At 43.4% G+C, this 25493-nt stretch overlaps 1 protein-coding gene across 2 annotated transcripts in view; it reads right to left on the reverse strand.

Annotated features, from left to right (window-relative positions):
• LOC147029406 (polypeptide N-acetylgalactosaminyltransferase 1) overlaps window positions 1-25493 on the reverse strand; it is a 472683-nt gene that overhangs the window by 402137 nt on the left and 45053 nt on the right. The window contains exon 2 of one of the 2 annotated variants that reach the window (XM_085872448.1): window positions 21469-21667. In XM_085872448.1, coding sequence (XP_085728574.1) covers window positions 21469-21610 — 142 coding nt within the window. In that variant the 5' untranslated portion in view covers window positions 21611-21667. The remainder of the gene's footprint in view (window positions 1-21468; window positions 21668-25493) is intronic. The other variant, XM_085872449.1, reaches the window with a different exon arrangement.

A 25493-nucleotide genomic window follows, 5' to 3' on the forward strand; every position in this document is an offset into this window, starting at 1 on the left:
CCGTTCCTCAGATGTGCTTTGAACTGGGTGTCCTGTCTGCCCGAGTCAATTGGTTGGTGTCCTTCACAAAGAGTCGGTGAGGTCTCGCCAGCACCCTGGGCAAATTCCAAATTCCTGCTCCAAACTACAGGGGACACTGCATCAGTGACATGGCTCTGCTCCCAGCAATGATCCAAAGTTACAGCCAATGCCACACACAAAATGACGACCTTAGACCAGAACAGTCACTTTCCAAAAAGCAACATGTCTCCAGAATGACCTGCAAACAGCAATCAACAACCCAATTTATTTTGCAGGCAGTTCGGAGGATCCTTCATCATGCCAGAAAGAGATCCAGGAGACAACTGTTCTGCATCACTTCAACACAGTGCTATCGACAGCAGCAGATGCAGTCGGGAACCGCAACTCAACTGGAAGGTGATTTGTGGGTTCCATGTTATCATCACAGAGTCTCGATTCTGCCTCAACATGAACGATGAGCATAATAGAGCATGGATGTAGGCCATTTAACAGCATGACCGGTTTGGTGGGAGCAACGTGATAGTATGGGCTGGCATTCAAATTGACTGAATAACTGACTGTCATCATTTTGAGAGACAAGAGATAAAGAGATGAGATTATTACACCAGACATCACCAATCTGGCCCAACAGAGAGGTCCCATCTTCATATTCATGAGTCACACCCATCCACATCATGTACAAGTAAACATCACTTGCAAACGACTGGCCTGCACAACCTCTGGACTTAAACATGATTGAACCTGCTTGTACATCCCACAAAGGTGTATTTGTCATCATCACTTTCATCCAGTCACAGATGGAAGTGGCCCTGGTCGAAAATGGCACAACATCCCACAACGACAGCTGGATCGTCTGATCAAGTCGATGACATCACCGAAGCCTTCATTGGGGTCCATGGTGGTCATACACGCTATTAAAGATATTTATGCCAATTTAAATATGTCTGTGATAATTTGTCAACTGGCACAGTTTCCAATTTAAATTCTCCTTTCACACAGAAATGTTATTTTTGCAAAACTACTAAATTTTGGCTTCAAATGACATAATATTTAATTATCGAGTGGACAGATCAAGATGCTGGGCTTCTTCAACAAGAGCACGAGCTTTTTTTTTCTTTTCTTTTTTTAAACATGATCGAACCTTGTAGTTGGAGCTGCCGTGCACACGCACATAAACACAGGACTGTTACATGAGACAAACAACCACTGAGCTTGGAGGAAGTGCATGATGGGTACCAGTGAGGTCACACCAATGGCAGTGCCTTTCTCACTGCACTCAGTGGGGCATTTCCTCCATCCCATGGATGCCAACCTATGGAGGTTGTCCATGATCTTATCCTTTTAAATGCTTGAACGTCAGAGTGGATACTCTAATCATGATGCCACAGAGTCAAACTTTTTGAAACAAACTGTGCCTACAATTAAAAAATTTTTTTTAAAGCCTCAAAACTTTATCAACAGGAAGACTTTTATCTCAAAGAAAAATGTTTCATTAAGAAGATAACAAAACCTGAAACATTCATCAATTCAAATTCATTTTTGGGAAGGCCTGCTGGGCAGAGGAGCTTCTTGTGAGCCAATGGCCACCCATATCTAGTGTCAAACTGTGTCTATGGATGACCTCCTGCAGCTGGGTTACTTTTTATTTATTTATTTTTTTTAAAGAGGTTATTGGCAGGATTTGCACTCCGGCCATCGTACAACCATTCACTCCACAAAACACAAAAATGAAAAGAAATCTGAAAAACCCACTCCGTGGGAGTACCTCCTGTGCAGCTTCCCTTCGCAGAGCAGCTCACCGGATGACGAGATTGGGGCAAAGCCTTCGGGACCCCAACTCTGACGATAGGAGGAAAACCATGGGGTAACATTACCAGGTCAGATTTTAGTCATGTGTGTCAGGGTGGTGCTGAGGTATCATCCACCAAACGGCGGTCCCCTTGGGGTAAGCTGAGGCGGTCCCTTCGGGTGGGGGCCTGGAATGTCCGATCCCCAAGAGAGGATGAACACCTGTCTCTGTTACCATCTGAACAACGATATTGGAGCACTCTGAGGTTCAGAGACTGGATTGCAGCAGGATTATGGCGGGTGGTTACACTTACTATTGAACTGGTCCCTCTGATGGTTACCATGACCAAGGAGTTGCTGTAGCTGTGTCCAATGAAAATTGAGGCAACACTGGTCAAAGAGCATGTGAGACTAAGGATTCATCACTCCTTGGGTGTCATTTCCCTGATCTCTGTATATGCTCCGACTGAGGCGAGTGATCTCACTGTGAAAGACGCATTTTATGCCATGCTTGAGTCTGTCGTTGATCAGTGCCCCCAGGCAAGACACTCTGCTCATCTTGGGGGATTTCAATGCATCGACTGGAACTGATAGGGATGGTTTTGAGACGTGTTGGTTCCGATGGGTCTGGAATTGTGAACCAGAACAGCATTAGTTCCGTGAATTTGCAAGAAGTCATGAACTTAGGGTGGCTGGTTCATGGTTTCAGCACCCACAGGCTCATTGCTGGACTTGGTATTCCAACGCTGGTGGTGTGCCAAAGGAGATTGACCATGTGCTTGTTGCTGATCGCTGGAGGATGATCCAGAACTGCAGGGTCTACTGGAGTGCTTAGTTCCTCAATAACGACCACAGGCTTGTGGTAGCAACTCTGAAGTTGCAGTTTAAATCCAGGAGAATGGTACCATCCCAGCCGAGGCTGGATGTTGGCAAACTCAAGGATGAGAGGGTAGCTGAGGGGTTTGAGGGGTCTCGGTGCTTTGGGGAATCCTGAAGAGTTGTAGAGTGCCTTCATGACCACCATCCTTGATGCTGCCAGTGGATGTCTTGGAACTCACCAGAGGGCAAAGAAGAATTTTGTCTCTCAAGGGACACTGGATACCATAGACCAGAGTTGAAGGGGCAGGCTTAATGGCAGAGCTGAGCTGTTGAAGGAGTTGAGGCATAAAACTGCATGTGTGCTGAAGGTGGACAAGGAGTCCTATGTGCGAGGAATCCGTGAGGGGGTGGAGCATCACCTATGGTCAGGTGATTATTGTCCTACTTCAGGGGAATTCACGCATTTTGTTCCTCCAAGTCCAATGCTCGGTGTACAGCAGTTAGAGCAGAGAGTGGTAGGCTCTTGACAGAGGAGTCCGAAGTGAAGGCCTGCTGGGTCAGTTACTTTGAGTGGCTGTATCAGGCTGATCCACCAGTGGTCGAGTTGGATGTCAGGGGTGTTACTATCCCTATCACTGACCCTCCCATCACCTGTGATCCACTTTAACTTATGGAAACACGGGCTGTGGTGAACGGGTTGAAATGGGGAAAAGCTCCTGGGATCTCTGGCACCCATGCTGAACTTCTCATGGCTGGTAGAAATGCTGTCCTCATGTCATTGCATGCAGTTTTGTGCTCTGCCTCTTGTACAGGCATCATCCCAACTGACTGGAAGAGGGGCCTTGTTATCCCTCTCTGGAAAGTGAAGGGTGACCACCAGGACTGCAATTACCACCGAGGGGTGACGCTGCTCTCAGTGCCGGGCAAAGTCCTTGCTCAGATAATTCTTGATGGGGTTTGCCACCATCTGCTTGAGCACCAGTGCCCAGAGCAATCAGGCTTTGTGCCAAAGAGGTCAAAGATTGACCGTATCCTTGCCCTTCAGGTCCTCAATGGACGCTGACGAGTGTTTCGGCAGGGGATTGCTGCAGCCCATGTTCATCTCTGCAAAGCGTTCAATTCAGTCAATCAGGATGCCTTCTGAAGGATTCTTGGTCTTCGTGGGGTGCCACCAACACTGATCAATGTGATGACTAAACGATACTCTGGAACTGAGTGCTGTGAGATGGGGTAATACCATCTTCAACTTATTCCCATTTGTTACTGGAGTTCATCAGCGGTGTGCACTGGCCCCACACTTTTCAGTGCTTGTATGGACTGGATTCTGGGGAGTATGGAGAGATCAAGCTGCCATGCATCGTTTGGGAATGTCAAGATCTCTGACCTTGATTTTGCAGATGATGGAGTCATCTTTGTGGAGACTCTAGATATCCTTTTTGGGGGCCCTCGAGGTGCTGAATGAGGAGTTGGAGCTGCTGGGATTACAGGTTTCCTGGGTCAAAACTAAGATCCAGGCTTTCAATGACATCTTGGATGCTGCTATCCTGTCTGTACCCATCAGTGGTGAGGATGTTCAGGTCAAGGAGAGACATTACCTTGGCAGTGACATCCACGTCTCTGCTGGCTGTGAGCCAGAGGTAAACAGATGTCTGGGTTGGGCCTGGGGAGTCATGGATTCACTGGATCATGGGGTGTGGTGCTGTTGATACCTGTGCAGGACGACGCAAGTCCGAGTCTTCAGGTCCTTTGTGCTTCCAGTCTTGCTCTGTGGATGTGAAACTTGGACCCTGACCAGGGATCTGAGACAGAAACTTAATTCCTTTGGTACCAGGTCTCTTTGGAGAATCCTTGGCTATTGCTGTTGGACTTTGTGTCCAACGAGCGATTGCTAAGAGACTCAAATGACATTTGTTACCTGCATAGTCCATGAGCGCCAGCTGCCGTTGTATGGACATGTGGCTCGTTTTCCTGATGCCGATTCTGCTCACCAGATTCTCTCAGTGAGGGCGCCTCGTAAGTTGAGGATGCCAATTGGCCGACCACATGCCTCGTGGTTGCAACAGGTTGATCAGCATATCAAGGAGATGGGGATGGGCCAGGCATCTGCCTGGGGATGGCCAGATGGAGGACCCTGGAATGCTGGCGGAAAGTGGACGCAGTGACGTGCTGCTCCGGCACATGCTCCCATACCTTACCTGACCTGACCTGTTAGGTGGAGGCATTATTGGAATAATGAATATTTCTTTTGCTTAAACGAGTCTAGAGAAGAAGTTTGTCGCGAGACTACATCCAATTTAACAGACAGGACAAGGGCAAGCATTTGATGGCCATTAAAATTCAAGAGTTTAATGTGCTCGTAACCTTGCTGCCAAAGTGCCATTGCAACAAAAGATTCTTTATTCAGCTATATTGTTACGTTCATCGGGGAGGAGGAGGGGGGTGAAAAAGAATCATTAGCAGGGCCCGTGTGCTCATGTCAAGTTTCGCCGCATTTATTGTATTAATATTTGTTCAGAGTAAAATTTTCTGATGCATAACCCAATTGGGGGGTATGGGCTTGGTCCAAATTAGTGCTAGAAAGGAGAAGGATGTCTTGTTGGTATTCCCCTTCATTTGAAACCAGACCATGACAGGCGGCCACGTAAAATGGCAGCTGAACATAGCCTGCAATCAGGCTGTGACATCAGCACTGGTGATTGGGTTGCCAAAGGCCTCTGATGCTCAGCATGGGATCGGTGCCAAGAGTATTCCTGTCAGGCAGTCTCACATTGGCCATGTTGTGCACATGCATGATGCCCCCTCCCCACCCTGACAGACAGACATTCTCATGATAGGCCAAATGGGCTGCCACAATTGCCATGGCCCACCATGAGTGGGTTGTGCTTCAGAGTGGGTGTGGTGTCTTTCTCTTCCAGCTCGGAGAGGCTCAGAAATTGGAATAGCTCGCGACGGCCAATGTTGCGCTTGAATAGGGTTAACTTGGACATAAATGTGGAGACGACCGATTTGACTTTGATAAGTTTCACATCATTTCCTTGCAATTGCAAATTTATTTCATTTGATTACATATTTGTCGGAAGTATTTTCAAAGTTCAATGTCGTGCTTGATATTTTAGAGTTCATTACTGAGCGAACCATTCAAGTCATGAAATAATTCTATCACAGTTTCAAAAAGCGCAGAAAAGCGTCTCAGGCAGTTTCCTTTTGAGAGCCATCTGACTTGTGTGTGCAGCAGCAAGCGTTTCAAATGTTCATCATTCTCAATACAAAGCTCTCAAAATAGTCGATAATCGAGAGTGTGGGCCTTGATTTTATTTATCGCGGTGATAACAGTATTTAAGGATTTGTGAATCCGAAGACTTAGGGTTTGATTACCGACTGTTGGGTTTGGGACAGAATGGTGAATACGATTCTGCTCACCAAACACCGAGGACTGAAGACGAATGGCCTACAAGTCGAGGGGTCCCAGTGGAGTCTCGTTAACTTGCATGAAGGCCGAGGTTGGTTTCCAGGGACGTGGGTAGGGTGCTTGCCTATCACAGAGAGAGCGAATGGCCAATGAGGGGGAACACTTGGAGATGAGCGATAAGGGCCAGCCCAGGGGGGTCGGGGAGGAGGGACGATTCTGGAATCTTACACATTGACAAGAGTCGCATATAAACACTAAAAGGTTTGCTGTTAACAGTGGCATTGCTTGGTATGAAAATCTGCAGAGTCCAGCAATCTTTTGGGTGCAGTCAAAATTGATCATGAAAAATACGAGGTAAGTGTGAACTCTTATAAATAAATTTTTACACCCAAAATTCTGGGGCCAAATTATAGTCTGAGGAGGCCTGGGCACTGAGCAACGACGAGCGAAGTCAGGAAGGATCGGTGGGTTGGGTTTGTTCAGGCGACATTCTCCTTCGAAGCACTCACATCAGGGCCCTGTATAACCAAATCCATGATGCTTTTACATGTAAGCCTTATGGTTAGTTGTTCCATTGTTTAATTTAGCCTGTCAAATCCACCTCTCTTGCTATTGAGCACCCCCCCCCCGCCACCCCCTTATCCCTTATCGCCCCCTTAGATTCTCCCAACGCCACCAGGGGTGGGGGGGTGCGATATCGCCCACTTTGGGAACTACTAGCCAGATGTAAAATGGAGTAATATTTTGTCCAAGTAATGGACTGTCCAAGTTCTGAAAGTGCCAATATAAAAGGGGATTTCTGTTCTGGTATCTAATTGTGGTGAAGTATATAATTCAAATGAAATAAAATAAAGATTTTCAAGGTTTTAAATGGAAAAAAAAGCTTTTTTTCAAAAGTTCACCATCGCTAATGCAGCATCTTTTACACCACCTAGATTTAACATGCCATATTAGCTTTTCATGCCTACTGTTTATGTCCTTTTCGGCCAGCGGTAAACCTCGATAAAGGGCGATATTTTAGGAATTTAATCAACCGGCTTGACACAAAGCTACAACAGGTCTCATATGAAAGATGGTGATCTCAGTAACACATTTAACCCTGTTGTCCTCATATTTTGGTGTGCGGTCCATGAAATATTCACATTGGAAGGATACACCCGTCTGAATATTTGGACCATTTCAGAAAATCACATAATTTCCCATAAACGACAGGCCAAAGAGCCCTCTTCCTACACGTTTGGTATTGAAACGTGTCGATTGGACATGAGAATAATGTAGTATCACAACCACATCATTATATGTTAGAGTTAGGGTTTAGGTTAGGGATGCTAAGAGCAGCGGTGGCATTGTTGGCCTAACGAGAAAGGAGTCTGCACTACTTCGGTGGACAATCACACGACAAAGCTTGGGAGAATATGCATCTGCCATACGATCCAGAAGTGGGACCATCCACATGGACGACATGGGTCATGAACAAATGTGCCCTGCAGCTCTGAACCGTGATGAACAGCATGTACAGCGATTGATTTGTCATGTCGAAGACAATATGACATCCGTTCCAGACCACAGAGCATCCAGATGAACATCTTGCGAATATATCAAGTGGTGTCATCGCTTCCAAGGATATTCAGAAGTCCTTGTTGTCTGTCCACACGGTGGGGAAAAGACAGATGGAAGAGTACATCACAGAATCTCTTTGCACTGGGGGGCAGAGAAGCATGTACCAGCCAATCCCAAAATCCAAACTCAAAATGTTTTCGATTTCCAAAAAGAAAACAAAAATCCTGATTTTGGGTCAGAAAGCATTGGTTGAAATCAACCCGGAAATGGTTTTCCGCCGTGCTTTGCTATTGACTCAAGTCCGCCCTGACCTGAACATGAAGCACGTCCTGAGCTATCCCATTACGTCTGTTCCGACATCTATCTTTCATGAAGATGGAGCTCCACGGAAAAACACCAAAGCAGAACTTGGGCATATTCTCGAGGGCCTAGTCGATGAAGAGCACGAAAACACTGCCAGTGATAACCAACATCGCAGCGTGTACATCACTGATGCTATGGCTGAACTCCATATCCTGGGTGGAAATGGTGGTACGTTTGGTAACTTAGCGCAGTGTTACCGAAACCAGTTGCTTCATTGCATCAAAACACACCACACAGTCTTCGACCAATATGATGATGTCAATTCTGTGAAGACAGAGGAAAGAACGAGACGCTTCGCTGTTGCTGGTGGATCCCGAAGCTACCAAGTCATTGCTGGATGCTCAGTACCACAATGGATGAAATTAATGGCTCTATCAAACAAATCCACCTTGACACACTTCATCTGTAGTCACGTCACGCAACATGCACCAGCAGCAAAATAACTTTCAGATCACCAAGAAAAGCGGATCTATTTGGCTGGTGGCTTCTCTGATGGTTCGCTTACAGCATGCCTTTCATCTGCAGGAATGTATCATGACAGTCAACTCGCATCAATGCAGGAAGAGGCAGATTCTCGGATATTTCCTCATGTGAAGCATGCCAATGATGAGTTCAGACGTAACATTGTGCGTGGGTCCATTACAATCAAATCAGCAGACACTGATGTGCTTGTCTTCGCAGTCCACTACTTTCCAACAGTTGCGGGACTGCCAAGATATGGATAGAGAAAAGAACATCAGCAGGATGCAAGCTTATCCCGGTCCATCAGATATGTTAGAGCTTGCTTCCAGAAATGTGTACCCGGCTTCCTGAGTTTCATGCCCTGACAGGATGTGACTCTGTATCAGCATTCTTCCGCTATAGTAAAAAGAAAGCATGGAAAGCTATGAAGACAGTGCATCTTCAGAATAATGGTCCACACCTCGAAGTCCTCGCCACTGACGATCTCCAGGAGGCAGTGTCTGCTTCAAGACATTTAGTGAGTGCTATGTATGATTCTCAAGGGAAATATATGGATGCACACACAAATTTGAATGATCTTCGGGAGAAACTCGCAGCAACCAAAGATGTCCCAGTGCATAAGTTGCCTCCGTCCGAACCAGCTTTTCTCGAACATGTGAAGAGATCCGTTCACCAAACCCGAGGATGGATGAATGCCCACCTGGCAAATCCAGAAATTCCCACACCAGAGGGTCGTGGATGGTAGAGGAGAAGGGGTGCTGCATCCCACATTGTTTGATGGACCCACATCAGCGGAGATGTTAGTTGGTCTTGTGTGTTCATGCCGTGGTAGTGAACCATGTACCAACAGCTGCAGCTGTTCACAAGACAGTTTGCCTTGCACTAACGAGTGCATGTGTGCCACCAGTGACAGGCAGTGTGGCAACGAACTGTCACATGGTGACCAAAATGACACGGACAGTGATGGTTGAACATATCGAGGACACTCGCTCAAAATATATGTTTTAGTTCATTTCTCGTAGAACAATGTGTATTGGTGCAACATATAGTTATCACATCACTTGTGCAAACTTCAGTCACTATATCATATAATTTGCTAGTAGAAATTAGTTTCAAAATATTCTCATTATATTGATATGGTAAACTGAACACATAAAATAAAGAAAAAAAATATGACAATTGGCAGATGTTTGTTTCTGTAGTTGATTTTCGAAGTTAGCGGTCTGGAAATTACGTCTTTTTTTTCTATTAAAAGCACTCAAATGTACATAAATTTATCTCGAAGTATTCCATTAAGTAACTAGTAGTATTCCCCTGTTCATTCTGCACATTTCAATACCAATCATGTAAAAATAGGGCGCATTGCTTTGTAGTTATGGCCAATTCACTGATTTTCAGAAATGGTCAAAATTTTCTAATGGGGGTATCCTTCAGGTGTGAATATTTCATGGGCCGCACACCAAAAAATGAGGACAACAGGGCAAAATGAGTTACTGAGATCCCCATCTTTATATGAGACCTCTTGTAGCTTTGTGTCAAGCCGGTCGATTAAGTACCAAAAAAATCTGACCTATACCACTGGTATGGCCTATTTATGAAATCCTGAAAAACAGTACATTTCTTGTTTGGCATGAGTTTCAATTTTGTTTGACTGCCAGACTGAAAGACAGACAAACAATTACCTTACTCCTCCTTGCACATGTGTTGTTGGGATGAGATTCCATTAAATTAGCCAAATTTAGAGACAATGTACAAGAGTCCTCTTTATATGCTCATTCGACCCACGCTTTTTAAGAACGTAAACCAGTTTTCAGTGAACGTGTCATTTTCTTGTTCATATTTTTTCATGGGTTGCGAAAAAAAGATTTTTAACTTCAACTTCTTCCCAGAAATAAACTGCACCATAACCTCTCCGCTCACATTTTCATGACCCTCAGAATGTCAGGGAAGTGCAAGACACCATTAATATGAGCAAGTGATGCCCGTGCATCGAAGAAACCCAAGACCCTTACATTGGAAATGGAATTAGACATTATAAAATGATCTGAGAGAGAGGAAACTCCTTCGCAAATCAGATGTTCGATATCATTTTTCTACAATCGGGACAATACTCAATCACAAGGTGAGAATTCTTGAACACATGAAAGGATCTGTGCCAAAGAAGTTGAAAGTAATTACCAAGAAAATTGGTGGTGTGATTGCCGAGATGGAAAAAACTTGTTAATTTGGGGCTCAAGGACCAGGCAACAGAATGAGCACATGTTGATGTTTATGTTGTACACTGTTATTAGTATGAAGTTACAATGACTGTTTTGTGAGCTTTGCTGTGATGTCTCATCTTTCCAATGCTCCAGTCCAGGGTTCTCTTTCTCTCTCTCTCTCCCTCTCCCCCCCCCCTCCACCTTTCCCTGTATGTCGTCTCACTACTAGTACGGGCGTTGAATTAAATAAATTTGTATTTTTTTTTTCTTCCTTGTGGCGGATCCATTTCCTCTAAAATTTACCAGTTCCAGTCACACATGGTCTGTTATAAAACAATTGTCTTGTTTTCATTGAGAATATATTTTGCCAAACGAAGGGAGGGAGGAAGGAAGAGAATAAGGAGGAAGGAAGAGAATAAGGAGGAAGGAAGAGAATAAGGAGGGAGGAAGAAGGAAGGAGGAAGGAGAAGAAAGAAGAAGGAATAGAAGAAGGAGGAGGAGGAGAAAAAGAAGAAGGAATAGAAGGAGGAGAAAAAGAAGAAGGAATAGAAGAAGGAGGAGGAGGAAGGAAGAGAAGGAGGAAGGAAGAGAATAAGGAGGGAGGAAGAAGGAAGGAGGAGGGGGGAAGAAGGAAGGAGAAGGAGAAGGAGAAGGAGGAGAAGAAAGAGGAGGAGGAGAAGGAGAAGAAAGAGGAGGAGGAGGAGAAAAAGAAGAAGGAAAAGAAGGAGGAAGAGGAGGAGGAGGAGGAGGAGGAGGAGGAGGAGAAAAAGAAGAAGGAATAGAAGAAGGAGGAGGAGGAGAAAAAAAAAAGAAGGAGGAGGAGGAGAAAAAAAAGAAGGAATATGAGGAGGAGGAGGAGGAGGAGGAGGAGGAGGAGGAGGAGGAGGAGGAGAAGAAGAAGAAGGAGAAGAAGAAGAAGAAGAAGAAGGAGAAGGAGAAGGAGAAGGAGAAGGAGAAGGAGGAGAAGGAGAAGGAGGAGAAGGAGAAGGAGGAGAAGGAGAAGGAGAAGGAGAAGGAGAAGGAGAAGGAGAAGGAGGAGAAGGAGAAGGAGAAGGAGAAGGAGAAGGATGAGAATGACAACGATGAGAAGGAGGAAAAGGAGAAGGAGAAGGAGATGGTGAAGAAGGTGAAGAAGGAGAAGGAGAAGAAGGAGAAGGATGAGGATGAGAATGACAACGATGAGAAGGAGGAAAAGGAGAAGGAGAAGGTGAAGAAGGTGAAGAAGGTGAAGAAGGAGAAGGAGAAGAAGGAGAAGAAGGAGAAGAAGGAGAAGAAGGAGAAGAAGGAGAAGAAGGAGAAGAAGGAGAAGAAGGAGAAGGCTGTTCAGACCACTCTACTTCCCTTCTTCAAAGATTACAAAACCCCATCAACTCCTTCAACAAGAAAAGGAACCTTGACAGCCATGCATGAAACCCAGCCAGATATCAGACGAAGAGCCAGAAGGCTCTGCCTCACGGTCTCAGTAATCTCTCGAATGGTCACACAAACCTCTCAAGCATCGACGTGCATTACACACTACTATTTTTGTTGAATGCAGTATTCATTTCCGTGCACCAATTTATTAAAATTTACATTCATCGATGTTCTCCATTTACTTACTGTCATTCGTATTAACATATTCATACACGTATTTATGTCGTTAGTATTCACTTTAGTGAGCTTAGGATAAGTGAAAATTACTGCTGAGGAACACATCCTCAGTTTATAACATTGTACTAGTGGGAAAAACATTTTCGATTTATACTCTATCAGATAACACTTGATTTTGTGGGAATGCATCCTGAGTGTTAAGTGAGGACTCCCAGTACTGTTAAAATAGTTTGATCATTTTCCGATTGACATTCAAAATCCAACATTCAATTGAAATCAAGTCGTTCCTCAATCATAAACTGACGTTTGCAGACAGACAGACAAAGTGGACCGATTGCTAAACCCCACTTTTCGCTAGACCCGAAATAACCGGTGTGGTGTCAGATGGCACTCAATGATGAGGCGGTGCAAATTGCTAAGCATTCGCCCTCGACAATTTGCCTGCGTGCGAAGTGACTGCTGCGGTGTTTACGACTCCATGCCCAACTTTAGTAATTTGCACTTGCGGCCTGGAGTCCCAAATGCAACAATATGTTTACAATAATGTTTAAAAATCAAGGCAATGAGTTGCTATTCCCCGAGTAAGTTGAGCATCCAACGACGCAGACATGTGTCAAATGAAGTTAAAGCTTAGCAGTTTAGTGAAAGGTTATATTAAACAGCAGCTATAAAACTCATTCATACAATCATCTGGTAATATAACTTAGTTGTATATTATCATTGTGACACCTGTAGAACACAAGACTTTTGAGGCTGCTAACACTACATTTATTCACAAGTGGTGAGTCAACAATTATCTGCATCTCATATTGGAAGAAAATCAACATCATGTGACCATAAAAGGACTCTTAATATGTTTCTGTTATAACAACATAATACCAAGAAGGTCATCGAAAAATTTCTCGATTTGCAGCGGGAGATGCAAGGTGTGAACCCCGCCAGATGAGAATATCACCGAGAACGAACGGCAATCCCTATGGCAAGTGAAATGAATCACAGTCCATCGGGAGGTTCCGTGTGACACGGATAATTAAAATTGAGAGCAGAAATCAACAGCCAGAGATTTTACGACATTTGCTATTTCCCGAGGACAAAGTAATTATCGAGATATACATAGGCGTAGCAGATATGAATCCCTTGTTTATCCATCTTGTTGAGTCAACACATCAAGCATGATTGGACTCGAACCACGACTTGCAAAACAACTAAACATGGGCATAGATTTTTGCTTTTTTGAAAACGGAATGCCTGTTATAAATACGAGTTCCTTCACAAGGAACTTTTATGCAGGAGGAGGCCATTCGGCCCATCAAGGCCTGCACTGTTACCAGACTGTTTTTGTCAGTGCTCTTTCCTTTTCTTTTCTTGTTTTTTTTTTTAATGCAGAGCCTCAATCAAGGAAGCAGAACGTCCCATTTTTATGTCTTTGGGATGGCTTGGCCAGGGTTCGAACCACCGATCTGCCAACAGAACAGAGAGGATGCTCTGATTGTCACAACACCGAAGCTGGCCGCCAATTACACCACCAAAGCTAATCAGTAATCACACTTTCCGCCACCAATGTTCTGACATGTATGGAAATATACAAGGTTTCCCAAATATAAAATCATGACGGGCAAAGTGGGAAGGACCAAATCTTCGATGTTAAATCGTACACCATCTCTCACATGTAAATCTGAGCTCCTGTTTGAAAAAAGATGGTATTGGTGGAATACAAAAGTATCAGTCAGTGGACTCTGTATGCAGAGATGACCAAGGAAAATTGCGAAGCCCAAACCCCAAAGATACGTAAAAAGTCAACTCAGGTAAACCTATTCAGCTTTCTAAATCAGTACCTATAATTCTTCTTAAGTGGTTTTCAAGTCTGACAGCGCTCCCAATGTGGTTCGAAACCATTGTCGAGTACGAAACAGGCATTCTAACAATACTAGTTTGATCTTCTTTCTTCAAAGAGACGAACAGAATTGGCTCGAGCTCAGCAAGTGGTTTTCAATGCAAATCAGCTGCATTTTATCCGGTGAAGGTTCACATCAACCTTGTGTTTTCTCAACTTCAATCTGTGGAAGTACTGTTTTAATCAGATTTTATTGTCCGCCGTGTTATGCAACCGAGCTGATGCAATCTCACCCTCACCCTTTCAACCAATAATCAAATTCAGCAATGAGAGGATTTTTGTGACTCGATTGGGATATGCTATTATTCGACTATATTTGAGAACCTTCACTAAGAATTAAATTTGTGTTTTGGTTCACACCACAAACCGTTTGCCATGCCAGAATCGGAAGACTGTTGGGATGATCCAGAAAAGTTGAAATCGCCCCTATATGTGTAGGCTCCATTTGGGGTCCAGCCCATGTGCGGTGATGGCAAGTACTGTGACATTCATAAAACTGCATGTGGACACACAGCCTTGACAGAAATCCCAGGGTGAGGTGTGAGGAAGCGAGAAAGGTGAGTGTGTGTTGCCTTTTTGTAGGTGGAGAGATGATTTGTCAGATAAGAGAAACAATGAAGTGAAGACCATCTCGTAGTCACTGCAAGGGACTCGCCATGACAGCACAGAGGGCACCGCTTGCAAGTATGGGGTGTGGTTCGAGACTAGTTGCCAAGAGGTAGCAATGGTGAGGTAACTGTGGGACTCAGCACAAGGAAAGTCACCCCCAGGTTGTGAGCCGATGAGTCAGTGATCAAGGAACTGAGCAGTAGCACAGCAAGGGTTGCCCCTCGGGTGTGGGCCTGTGCATGCAGTGACCAAGGCAGCAATTGAGAAAGAACAGTTTCAAAGGCCTATGGCCAAGGGACATAGGGTAGTGCAAGCTGGTCAAGACTACAACCCAACCCTGCTAACAAATAACAACTGCGCTTCATATGAAGGACTAAAAGTACTTTTCAGTGCACATTTTCCTCCTCATTGACGAAACGATACTGCAGGATGGCCGGATTTGGGAGGGCTGTTGCTTCCTGACCAAATGCTGTGGACTACAAGTATGAGAGTAGCTCGAGGAGAGGACGACCTTGACATTTGTCTCTCACTTCTTTACCTCCCCCACTTTGAACCATTACTTCCTCTGTCCACAGTGACTGGCAAATAATCCAAGTTTGATTAACCGCATCCAGTCTGCATCAGATCAATGTATCATCTGTGATTCTGACGGATGAGTCTTTGCAATAGTAGCCCCCCACGCCACCACACCCCGATATCTCCAATAAAGGCTGACAGGATAGACGTGGGCCGTCCAGCTTGGGTTTGAATCTCGACCCAGCTATATACGGTCATCCTGATATTTTGCATGCAAGGAAATGCATCAATCGGTATGTCTCCCCTCAGATGGACATCGTCACCAATTATTTATGAGCGACAATAAGCTGGTGGATGGGTTCAGTGTGTTGTTCATACTTGCAACTTAATCGATTTGGAACCAACTGTTAATGATGTACGACTGAGGTGAGATGATTACTCAAAAGGTTTACGAGAGTAAAACGGTGACGAGTTATATTTTTGCGGTCAGACTCCAAGTCCAAGCTGTGTGGAAAGATCGTGAGAGGGCTACTTCTGTATATTGAACCATCTCAAAATTAGTAGTAGTTTGTAGAGGGTGGAACTCTTATGCATTTCCACAGCCGTAAATATATATATATATAGTTACGGCTGTGTAAATTCACAGAACACCATTCAGGCTTCCCCAAGATCAGTTATATCGATAAGTCTGTGTTCAGATTAGATTTCCCCACCGATGTCTAAAGGGAATTATTCATGTAACCGGGCTGTGAATCTTCAGTTAGCCGTTTTTCTTTTACTATCTTTATTTTGGACCAACCGCTTCACAACAACCACCTCCACCACCAACATCGCTCTCATCAACCGCTTCACAACAACCACCTCCATCACCAACATCGCTCTCATCAACCATCTCCATAACGACCACCACGACATCCCCTCACCACCTCCGCCACAACAAGCAACGCCTCACCTTCATCTCCAAACGCCGTTGCGCCAGCCATGGCGAGTTCCCCACGAATGGCATCGCCGCCGACAGACGCAGGGGTTCCCCGTTAGGACGGGGGCCGGTGATCTCCACAACGTCCGCGTGGGGCAGATTATCTCTGCCACGTCCGCTCGCTCTCAGCTTCACCTCAAAATCGGATCAAAAGATCGAAGGGGTGGAGCCAGCGGGGGGTCAGAAGTGAGGGATCGGAGATCAAACCTCGCCTCACGGATCCCATATAACGGCGCGCAGAGAGGCCAAGCACGCAGTTGTGCGGGGCTGCGTTGGGAGCTGGATCAGCCTGGAGTCTGCAGACGGACGGGGGCTGGAGAGAGCCGAGCCTGGAGCGCAGCCTGCCGTGCCGAGCTGTGGATCGCTAGGAAGAGGCCGGAGAGGATTCTATACCTGCAAACCCTACCGATTTTCGAGGCTATCTACCGGCTACCGATTTTACATGCTTAATCTACCGGTTTTTAAAATTCAGGGAAATTTTTTTTTATCCGAGTTACAGAATACGACACTGTAGTACCTTGCAGTTTATGTTTTTCCGTCGTCTATGCACGCGTCGACACCGTTAAATCTGATTATCCGCTTTAGTCCCAGTGAACTTGACACATTTTGATATTGTAAATTATCAGTGTACTGTATTACTGTGCTTACATTTATTTTTGTACATTATTGTTTAAACTTGGTGTCATGAGTGCACTGAATCACTGGTTATAAAACATGAACTGCAGAACATCAGAGTGACTGGCATGAACTGTACACTTTGTGCACTGAATAATACAAAATGGGCATCAGAGTGACTGGCATGAACTGTACACCTATATACATGCAGTTCGTTTGAAGATACACAGTGAAATATCAGTGTAATTATTTTTGAAGTGGCTACATACAGTACACTTGTACATACATGTAATGCATCTGATTCTGTGGTAAATATGTCGTTTTTATTGAGGAAATTGTGTGGTCTAAATGCAGGATAATGCACTATATTGACATTTTTGTTACTTGTTTCAAAAATGTCATGTATTGAAGTGCCAGTGTAATTATTTTGGAAGCTGTTACTTGTTGCACATAATAAATTTGACAAGTAGGCCAGATTTTGCTGTGGTAAATAGTTGATTTTATTGAGGCTATAAAGTGGTCTAAAATGCAGGAGAGTGCACCATTTTTTCAAAAAATTTCCAGGGGGGGCATGCCCCTGCGTCGCGCAAAAATCTACCGCTTTTCATTCCAAAAAGGTTGGCAGGTATGGGAGTCGCCAACCAGCGGCATCACGGTCAGAGGTGATCGGGCCCCGGAACAGTCTAAACGACGTGGAGGAACGGACGGGCTCTTAAGAGAGCATCAACTCTAAAAGAGCAAAGGCCCTTTCGTTCCTCTGAGGCGTTGTCGACTAGGCCCGATCGATCGGGCTGCTCGACGAGGCCTGGGCCGCGCCGTGGTCACGCCAACTGCCGTGTGGACGGGACGCCAAGGAGCACCCACCGAGTCACCACGAAGGCGTTAGGTAACCAGCGCAGCCTCTCGAAGCTCCTTCGGTCTCCCAAGCTCTGAGAAACATTAATGGCTTACGAGCCTGGGCCTTTTCTTTTCTGGGGTTTTGAATGAACGTTGTGGCACCATGTCTTTAAGTAGAACTGTATAAGCGTACGTAATTAATAGAACGGTGGTAGTTCTTTTTCTTACTCGTGTCCTGTCCCTTACCCCCATTACATCAATTGCATGATTGTATACGTGCATTGGTTGCATATGTGTCGTGATACAAGTAAATGTCCTTGTGTGAATGTTAACCCGTTCGTCGCGTCCTTTTCCTTCAAATTGAACTGCCGTATTGCATTCGGAATATCGCAAGCTTTTTAATAGCCGATAAAGTGATCGGGTCTAATGGGGCTGCGCGATAAATACACCGCTCGGTATCCACAGAACGGAGCGAGCTGCGCACGTGGCTCGTTTCCAAGCAGCTCCCATTGAGGTACAACCTCTCGGTAGCCTTCCCGCACGAATAATTAGGTAAATCGACAATTTGGTGATCGGATCTTGTAGCGTGCGGATAGAGTACTGACAAGGCTGTGGTGCGCATTAAAAACACACCCGAAGCTGGATTCCGGCTTTTGATCCGGAAGGCTGCGACTAGATTGCTTGTCCGGTGGGGGTACGGCCACGATTCGGCTAAAAGTGGCTGTCCGTACACCATAAATCTGTAACAATATATATATATATACATATACATATATACATATATACGTGTGTATGTAAATACTCTTCCAGTCAAAAGTTTTAGAACACACCCAATTTTCAGTTTTTACTGAAATTTAAGCAGTTCAAGTCCAGTGCATGAAATGGTACGAAGTTAAGCGGTAAAGTTCCAGAGGTTAAAAAGAAAAGTTTAGGTTAAAAAAAAATGAAAAATAACGTAAATTTGAGAGTTGTTAAAAAAGGTCCTTTTCAGGGAACAAGTAATGGGTGCACACTGGTGCCACGTTGGTTGATGCGACTGCAGCTGTTGTGCAGAAATGGAAGTAAATTAAGCCTTGAAAGTTGATGCAAACAATTCCAACAGGTGTCCCAACTTTTGTTGATTCGTTGCAAACCCTCTGAAAAAAGCAGTGTTGGAACAGACTGTGTTGCCACACTCTTCTTCTTCTTTCGGCTCACTCCCATGAGGGGTCACCACAGCCGATGAACCGTCTCCATTTCACTCTAATTTCCACTGGTACCTTGCTGACCACCGGTACCGGTGGCGGTCGTTGGCAATCCGGGCCTCGACCGATCCGGTATGGAAATTCGTTTTGTTGTCCGCATAATGATTTGGCATCGGTTTTTACGCCGGATGTCCTTCCTGACGCAACCCTGGTCGCCTCTTACGACACACAGGGATATGGTACACCTATTCTAACCGGGGCATACACCGGGACCAGTACAACTGGTACTTATTTCGCCGACCTCAGAAGGATGGCAGGCTGAGTCAACCCCCTGGTGTTTTCGACATATGTATATATATATATATATATATATATATATATACATATATATATATATATATATATATATATATATATATATATATATATATATATATATATGTATATATATATATATATATATATATATATATATATGTATATATATATGTATATATATATATATATATATATATATATATATATATATATATATACATATATATATATATATATATATATATATATATATATACATATATACATATACATACATACATACATACATATATTAATTCAGTGTCCCAACGGGGCTTGAACTCAGGACCTTTTGGGTCCCAAGCCACTGCCCTAACCACTGCGCCAACACCAGGCTTCGAAGCATTATTTGCCACACTCTCTGAAGCATTATTTGGACAATATTGCACTGCAGGAAGTAGTATATTGCTATCTCCTTTAGAGAAATTGCAAAGAGCTAAGGTTTCAGTGAGTCCAGTTTCCTACACCATCAAAAGGCACTTGGAAACTGGAGGAAACTCTGACAAGAAGAGGTCTGGCAGACCCAAAGCCACAACACAATCAGAAGACAAGTTTGAGAGTCAACAGCTTGCATGATAGGCAGCTCACAGGACAGCAGCTTCAAGCACAGCTTAACACTGGTCGAAGTAAGGAAGTCTCAGTTTCAACTGTGAAGAGAAGACGTCGAGCTGCAGGTTTGACAGGTCGAGTGGCAGTAAGAAAGCCATTGCTAAGATGACAAAATAAGAAAAAGAGGCTTGCCTGGGCCATGAATCTCCCACCAGTGGACTACTGAAAATTGTAAGAAGGTCTCATGGACCGATGAATCAAAATTTGAAATCTTCGGTTCATCAGGCAGGGTTTTTGTACGCCGTTGAGAAGGCGAAAGGATGGCTCCTCAGTGTGTGACACCAACTGTCAAACATGGAGGAGGAAGTGTGATGATCTGGGGCTCTTTTGCTGGATTCAGAGTTGGCGACTTGCACAGAGTGACTGGCACCCTGAACCAAAAGTGCTACCACAGCATTTTGCAGTGCCATGCAATACCCTCTGGTCTACGCCTAGTTGGTCAGGGGTTCATCCAACAGCAAGATAACAACCCAAAACATACCTCCATGCTATGTCAGAACTACCTTAGAAGAAAAGAACAGACGGTAGGCTTCAAATCATGGAATGGCCAGCACAGTCTCTAGACTTTAACCCCATTGAGCTGGTTTGGGATGAAATGGACAGAAGGGTGAAAGCAAAGCAACCTACAAGTGCAACACATTTGTGGGAACTTCTGCAACAGTGTTGGGAAGAACTTTCCGAACAATATTTGATTTCCATTGTAGAAAGAATGCCACAAGTATGTTCGGCTGTTATAGCTACAAAAGGTGGCTACTTTGACGAGTCAAAAATTTAGATTAAATTTTGTTCAACAAAACGATTCCATGATTTCTTTATCTGCAATTGTTTGTTTGTTCTTGATGCTTTAATTTCAGAGTACATCGAAATATAAAACTGCTTGAATTTCAGTAAAAACTCGAAAAATGGGGGTGTTCTAAAACTTTTGACCGGTGGTGTGTATGTGTGTATATATATATATATATATATATATATATATATATATATATATATATATATATATATATATATATATAAATAAAATTAACCACCACACACTTCCAACTTAGGAAGGTTGCATGAAGCAACCAAGAAAAGCGACACAAGGTAAGTCCTTATCCTTTTCAAACTCTACCTGGGTTCCTCTACAGCTGCAGACATTCAGTCTTTTACATGCAGAAAACCACATTGTTGCATCCCATTTCAATGTCATGGTTTGTATTTTGGAATGGCAATTTGTGTACACCCTGCACTTTTTATGCAAGACAGATTATACTGATCAGGACCTCAATTTTAAAAAACAAACAAACCCCTCACACCCAATTCAAATGACACCGGACAAAGTGAATCGGCTATAGAAGATGCCATACTGCCTGTCATGAACACAAGTGCACAAATACAAACGAAGTAGTAGGCTTTGGCTAAATTAATGAGTGTTTGTCAGGACCAGGACTTGATGGATTGAAACAGGATCACATCATCTTTTGTTGAATACACTTAAGTCTGAACGGTCAGTCACAATTCCAAAATTAATGATATAATTTGTGAAAGAAAAAAAAAAAAACTTCACAGAAAGCAATGTACACAACAATAAACTACAATGTGTAAAGTGAATGGGAATATAACAATTAGCAGCGAAAAAATTGACAAAGGGCAAAGAACAACGTAAGCAAGCTCACCTCCCAACGCAGGCAGCAACCCCCGTTCTTTCTTCTCTTCACACTTATTGCACTCACTGAAGTACAACAAAAGGAAGGCATCCACAAGCACCCACACGAGTGATGTTGCCAGCACCACCTTGCAGTAAGCAAACTTGCGCATGGTGGTGCCGGGCAGGGAGCTTCAGGTGAGCACAGGGCGGCTGAACTGCAGTCTCTGCTACAAAAAAAAAAGATAACAAAGGAAAGGAAAAGAGAAATAACAAAAAGGTGAGAAGGGAAATGAGAAAAAGATAATGTGTGGAGTGCAATAAATGTACACTACAGGGTATGTCATATCGTCACATTATGCCCAATATACATATATATATATATATATATATATATATATATATATATATATATATATATATATATATATATATATATATATATATATATATATATACAAATATATATATATACAAATACACAACCAGTCACTTTGCTGATAGGAGTGTTGTGGGGGGGAGAGAAAGAGAGAGGGAGAGAGGGAGAGAGGGGAGGGAGACAGGACAGAGGGAAGGGAAATGAGGAGTGGGTGAAGAAGATGGAGCTAGAAAGGAGATGAGCGAGGAAAGGGGGTGGAGGTTGGGAAAGTGATGCCTCACCCAACGTTGCTATACACTGCTGGAGGGAGGGTGCGAGAAAGAGAGAGAAAGAGAGAGAAAGAGGGAGAAAGAGGGAGAAAGAGGGAGAAAGAGAGAAAGAGGGAGAAAAAGAAAGAGAGAAAGAGAGAGAGAGAGAAAGAAAGAGAGAAAGCTGCATTTTATTCTAATGGGGGATGGATCAAGGAGGGGACAGAGAGAGAGAGAGAAGGTGAGTGGGGGTGAGAAGCAAAAAAAATAAGTGAGAGAAAGGAGAGAGATGGAGGTAGGGTTAGCAAGGAAAATGATATGCAATTCTTAATGACCAAACACAAAAAAATTAAAAATGAAGAAAAATTAAAAACATGTCAGAACACCTGTGCACACGACAACACAACAGAGCTTGTAAAGTAATCCACTGGCACATCATCTGCAAAAACTTTGATGTCCCAGTTCCAAAGCATTCGTGGGAACATGAACCAAAAGCAATCACTGAAAACATGAAAGTGCTGTACCGACCACTCACGTACAACCTCATGATCCCATCGAGCATGAACATCAAAAACAAAGCATTGCGACCAGATATCACAGTTAGTAATGCCTTCTTCTCTCGTTTTTTTACCAAAGTGAGGTGCTAATAGCAGTGATTTTGGACCAGCAATGAAGAAATCAAAAAATGACCAAATACCAAGACCTCAAGCATGAAGTGAAAAGCTGAAGAATGCCAAAGTTGTACCAGTGATGACAAAGAACCTCATGGGAATGATGACAAAGAACCTCACAGAGATATTAAAAACCATCCCTGGGAATATTACTGCAAACCGACTACATTTGGAAGCTGTCCAGGGCTCAGGAATAATCCTGAAGAGAGCCCTCGGCAGAAAACTTTGAGAACAGAAAACTACACAGCTTGGTCCATTAATAATCACCCCTTTCTGGAATAAAGGTAGGTGCTTTGAGGCCCCCCCCCTCCCCGGGAGGACTCCATTCCACATTCTGAAACTCACATATGAAGATACCAATCAAACACACACTTGAGACCTGGGAGGGCTCCATTCCACTTTCTGGAACCCCGATATATGGAGGTAACAACCAACGACCAATAACCGCAAACACACACACACTGGTGCCAAGTGCCATTGTGGTAATACAGTTTATATACATACACACACACATCAAGTAAACCAGAGAGTTCATGTCAAAGCCACCCAATGCTCGCCTGTTGATACATTTATCGTTTTTAAAAGACTAGTCTAATAATATTTTTTATAAAGCATTGCAGTGAAGTCTGATCCAAATAATTTTAAAGCAGTATGTGTATTTGTAAAAAAGTGTCGTAGATAAAAACATGAGAAAGGAAAAAAAAACTTTAACGTTGATGTGCTACAAAAAAGTTAAGTTCAAAACAGGTCAAAATTTTTTAAAATTTGAAATTATTGTTTCATTTCAACTTCACGACATCAATAATACACCCCAAAGGAACCTCCATGCCAAATATCAGCATCCTAGTACACATCTTAAATTAATGGTAAGCTTCTAAATAACTTGCACCAAAAACTTTAACTTTTTCACGCTGATGCCGGGGGTATCGCCATCGCTCTCTGTTCTTCGAACAAGCGAGCAAATAAAAACGACAAACACAAAGATTTACCTTGAAACAGCATTCTTTGAGAGACAATTACACTGAAAGTGGGTAATTAGCAAAAGTAAATTCAAAATTGTACCAAGCTACAGAACACAAAATGTCGATCTATACATTATGTCTTCACAGCTAAAACAAACATGGCGAACACCTGGTCGGATGGACCTTATTGTTTTTGTTTACACATATATATGTCGAAGTGAGCGGCGGCTAACAAAAGGAGATCACTCAGAAAAGGTTAAACAAAACGATGTCCTGTGAAAAATCAAGTTGCACATTTTCAGTGGATAAGACACCTCTCGAGGCCCCACCGCATAGCACCGCACAACCCAACAAAGGTGAAAAAGTACGTCTAATCGATGTGACATTGAAAGCACGGGTACTTTTTCCCAAAACAAACAACCAAGCAGCTTGGAGATCGCTCGCCAAATAGCTTAAGCATTCAAAGCAAGCACTCCAACGAAACGGTTGATAAGACACATTAAACACACACCTCCCAGAGATGCCCGGAATATCAAATATGTCCGAATTCAAGAAATGAACACTTTTATTGGAGTCGGAACTGCTTGCAAGTTCGATTCTGGATCTTAAATTTTGTAATTCTCCTTAGTTTAAGAGAAAATCGTGAAGATAGCATGCATGGAAATGAAATAAAGCAATCAATGCTGACGTGTCTGGGCGATTATAAGCATTGTAATGTACCCAGTGATTCGTAGCTATGATGAAAAGGCATTCAATAATATGAGTGAGGAAAATGAAAAAAAAAAAAAACCTTTATCGTTAAGAAATCGATGCGGCCTGTTCCAAGTCAAGGCATGGTTGAGCAGGCCAAAAAACATGGTGGCTTCAGGCCCAAGCGAGGTTACCCAGGAAACTTTACATGCTTTAACACCCTGTAGAGAGCGGGGTGGCCGAGGATCGCCTGATAAAGGATTTAATTAAATAATCCGTTAATTATCTTCAAAAGGAGTGTTTTAATGAACCCAAACATCCAATTTTCACTCTTGCACTTCCTTGGAGTTTTCTTAGTATGCATGCAAAGTTTCAGGCTGATAGGTTTCATGGTTTTGGAGTTATGGATGAGGACACTGACACACACACACACACACACACACACACACACACACACACACACACACACACACACACACACACACACACACACACACACACACACACACACACACACACGTTTATTATTTGTGTTTTCAACTCAGCATCTTCCAAAACAAAAACGTTTCATTCAATATCAAGGGAAGATGGAGACGTATTAAACTATGCGATGAAAATGATGGTGTGACACACACTGACATTCTTGACACTCAAAATGCCATCATGTGTTTGCAAATGTGATGGAATGTTAATAAATACACCTATGGAGCCGTCTACATACATTCCAACCATACATATTCCCAACACATAAGGATGCATGCGAGACGTGTAGGGGATAACAAGACTTATGACCCATCGTGTCCATCAAAAAATAAGGACACAAGGAACCACAATCAAAAGCTTCCCCATTGATTCAATGGCAAAGATTTTTCTTTATGACAATTGATCAATTCATTTTGGGGTGCTGCAATATATGCCAATATGTGATGAGAGCGATACACAGAGGAATAACCAATAATTTCACATGATCAAGTTAAAACATACCCCATCATATTGTACATCACCAGTTCATATAACTCGTTTTTATTTCACCGATATGAACCGAAAAGCTTTTACACGTCATACAAGCAGGGCAATAACATCGCAAGACAATGTTGCACTCACAT

The sequence above is a fragment of the Eptatretus burgeri genome, chromosome 3 (genome assembly GCF_056783735.1).
Source record: "Eptatretus burgeri isolate ZD-2024b chromosome 3, Ebu_testis_v1, whole genome shotgun sequence".
NCBI classification, from domain to species: domain Eukaryota; kingdom Metazoa; phylum Chordata; class Myxini; order Myxiniformes; family Myxinidae; genus Eptatretus; species Eptatretus burgeri.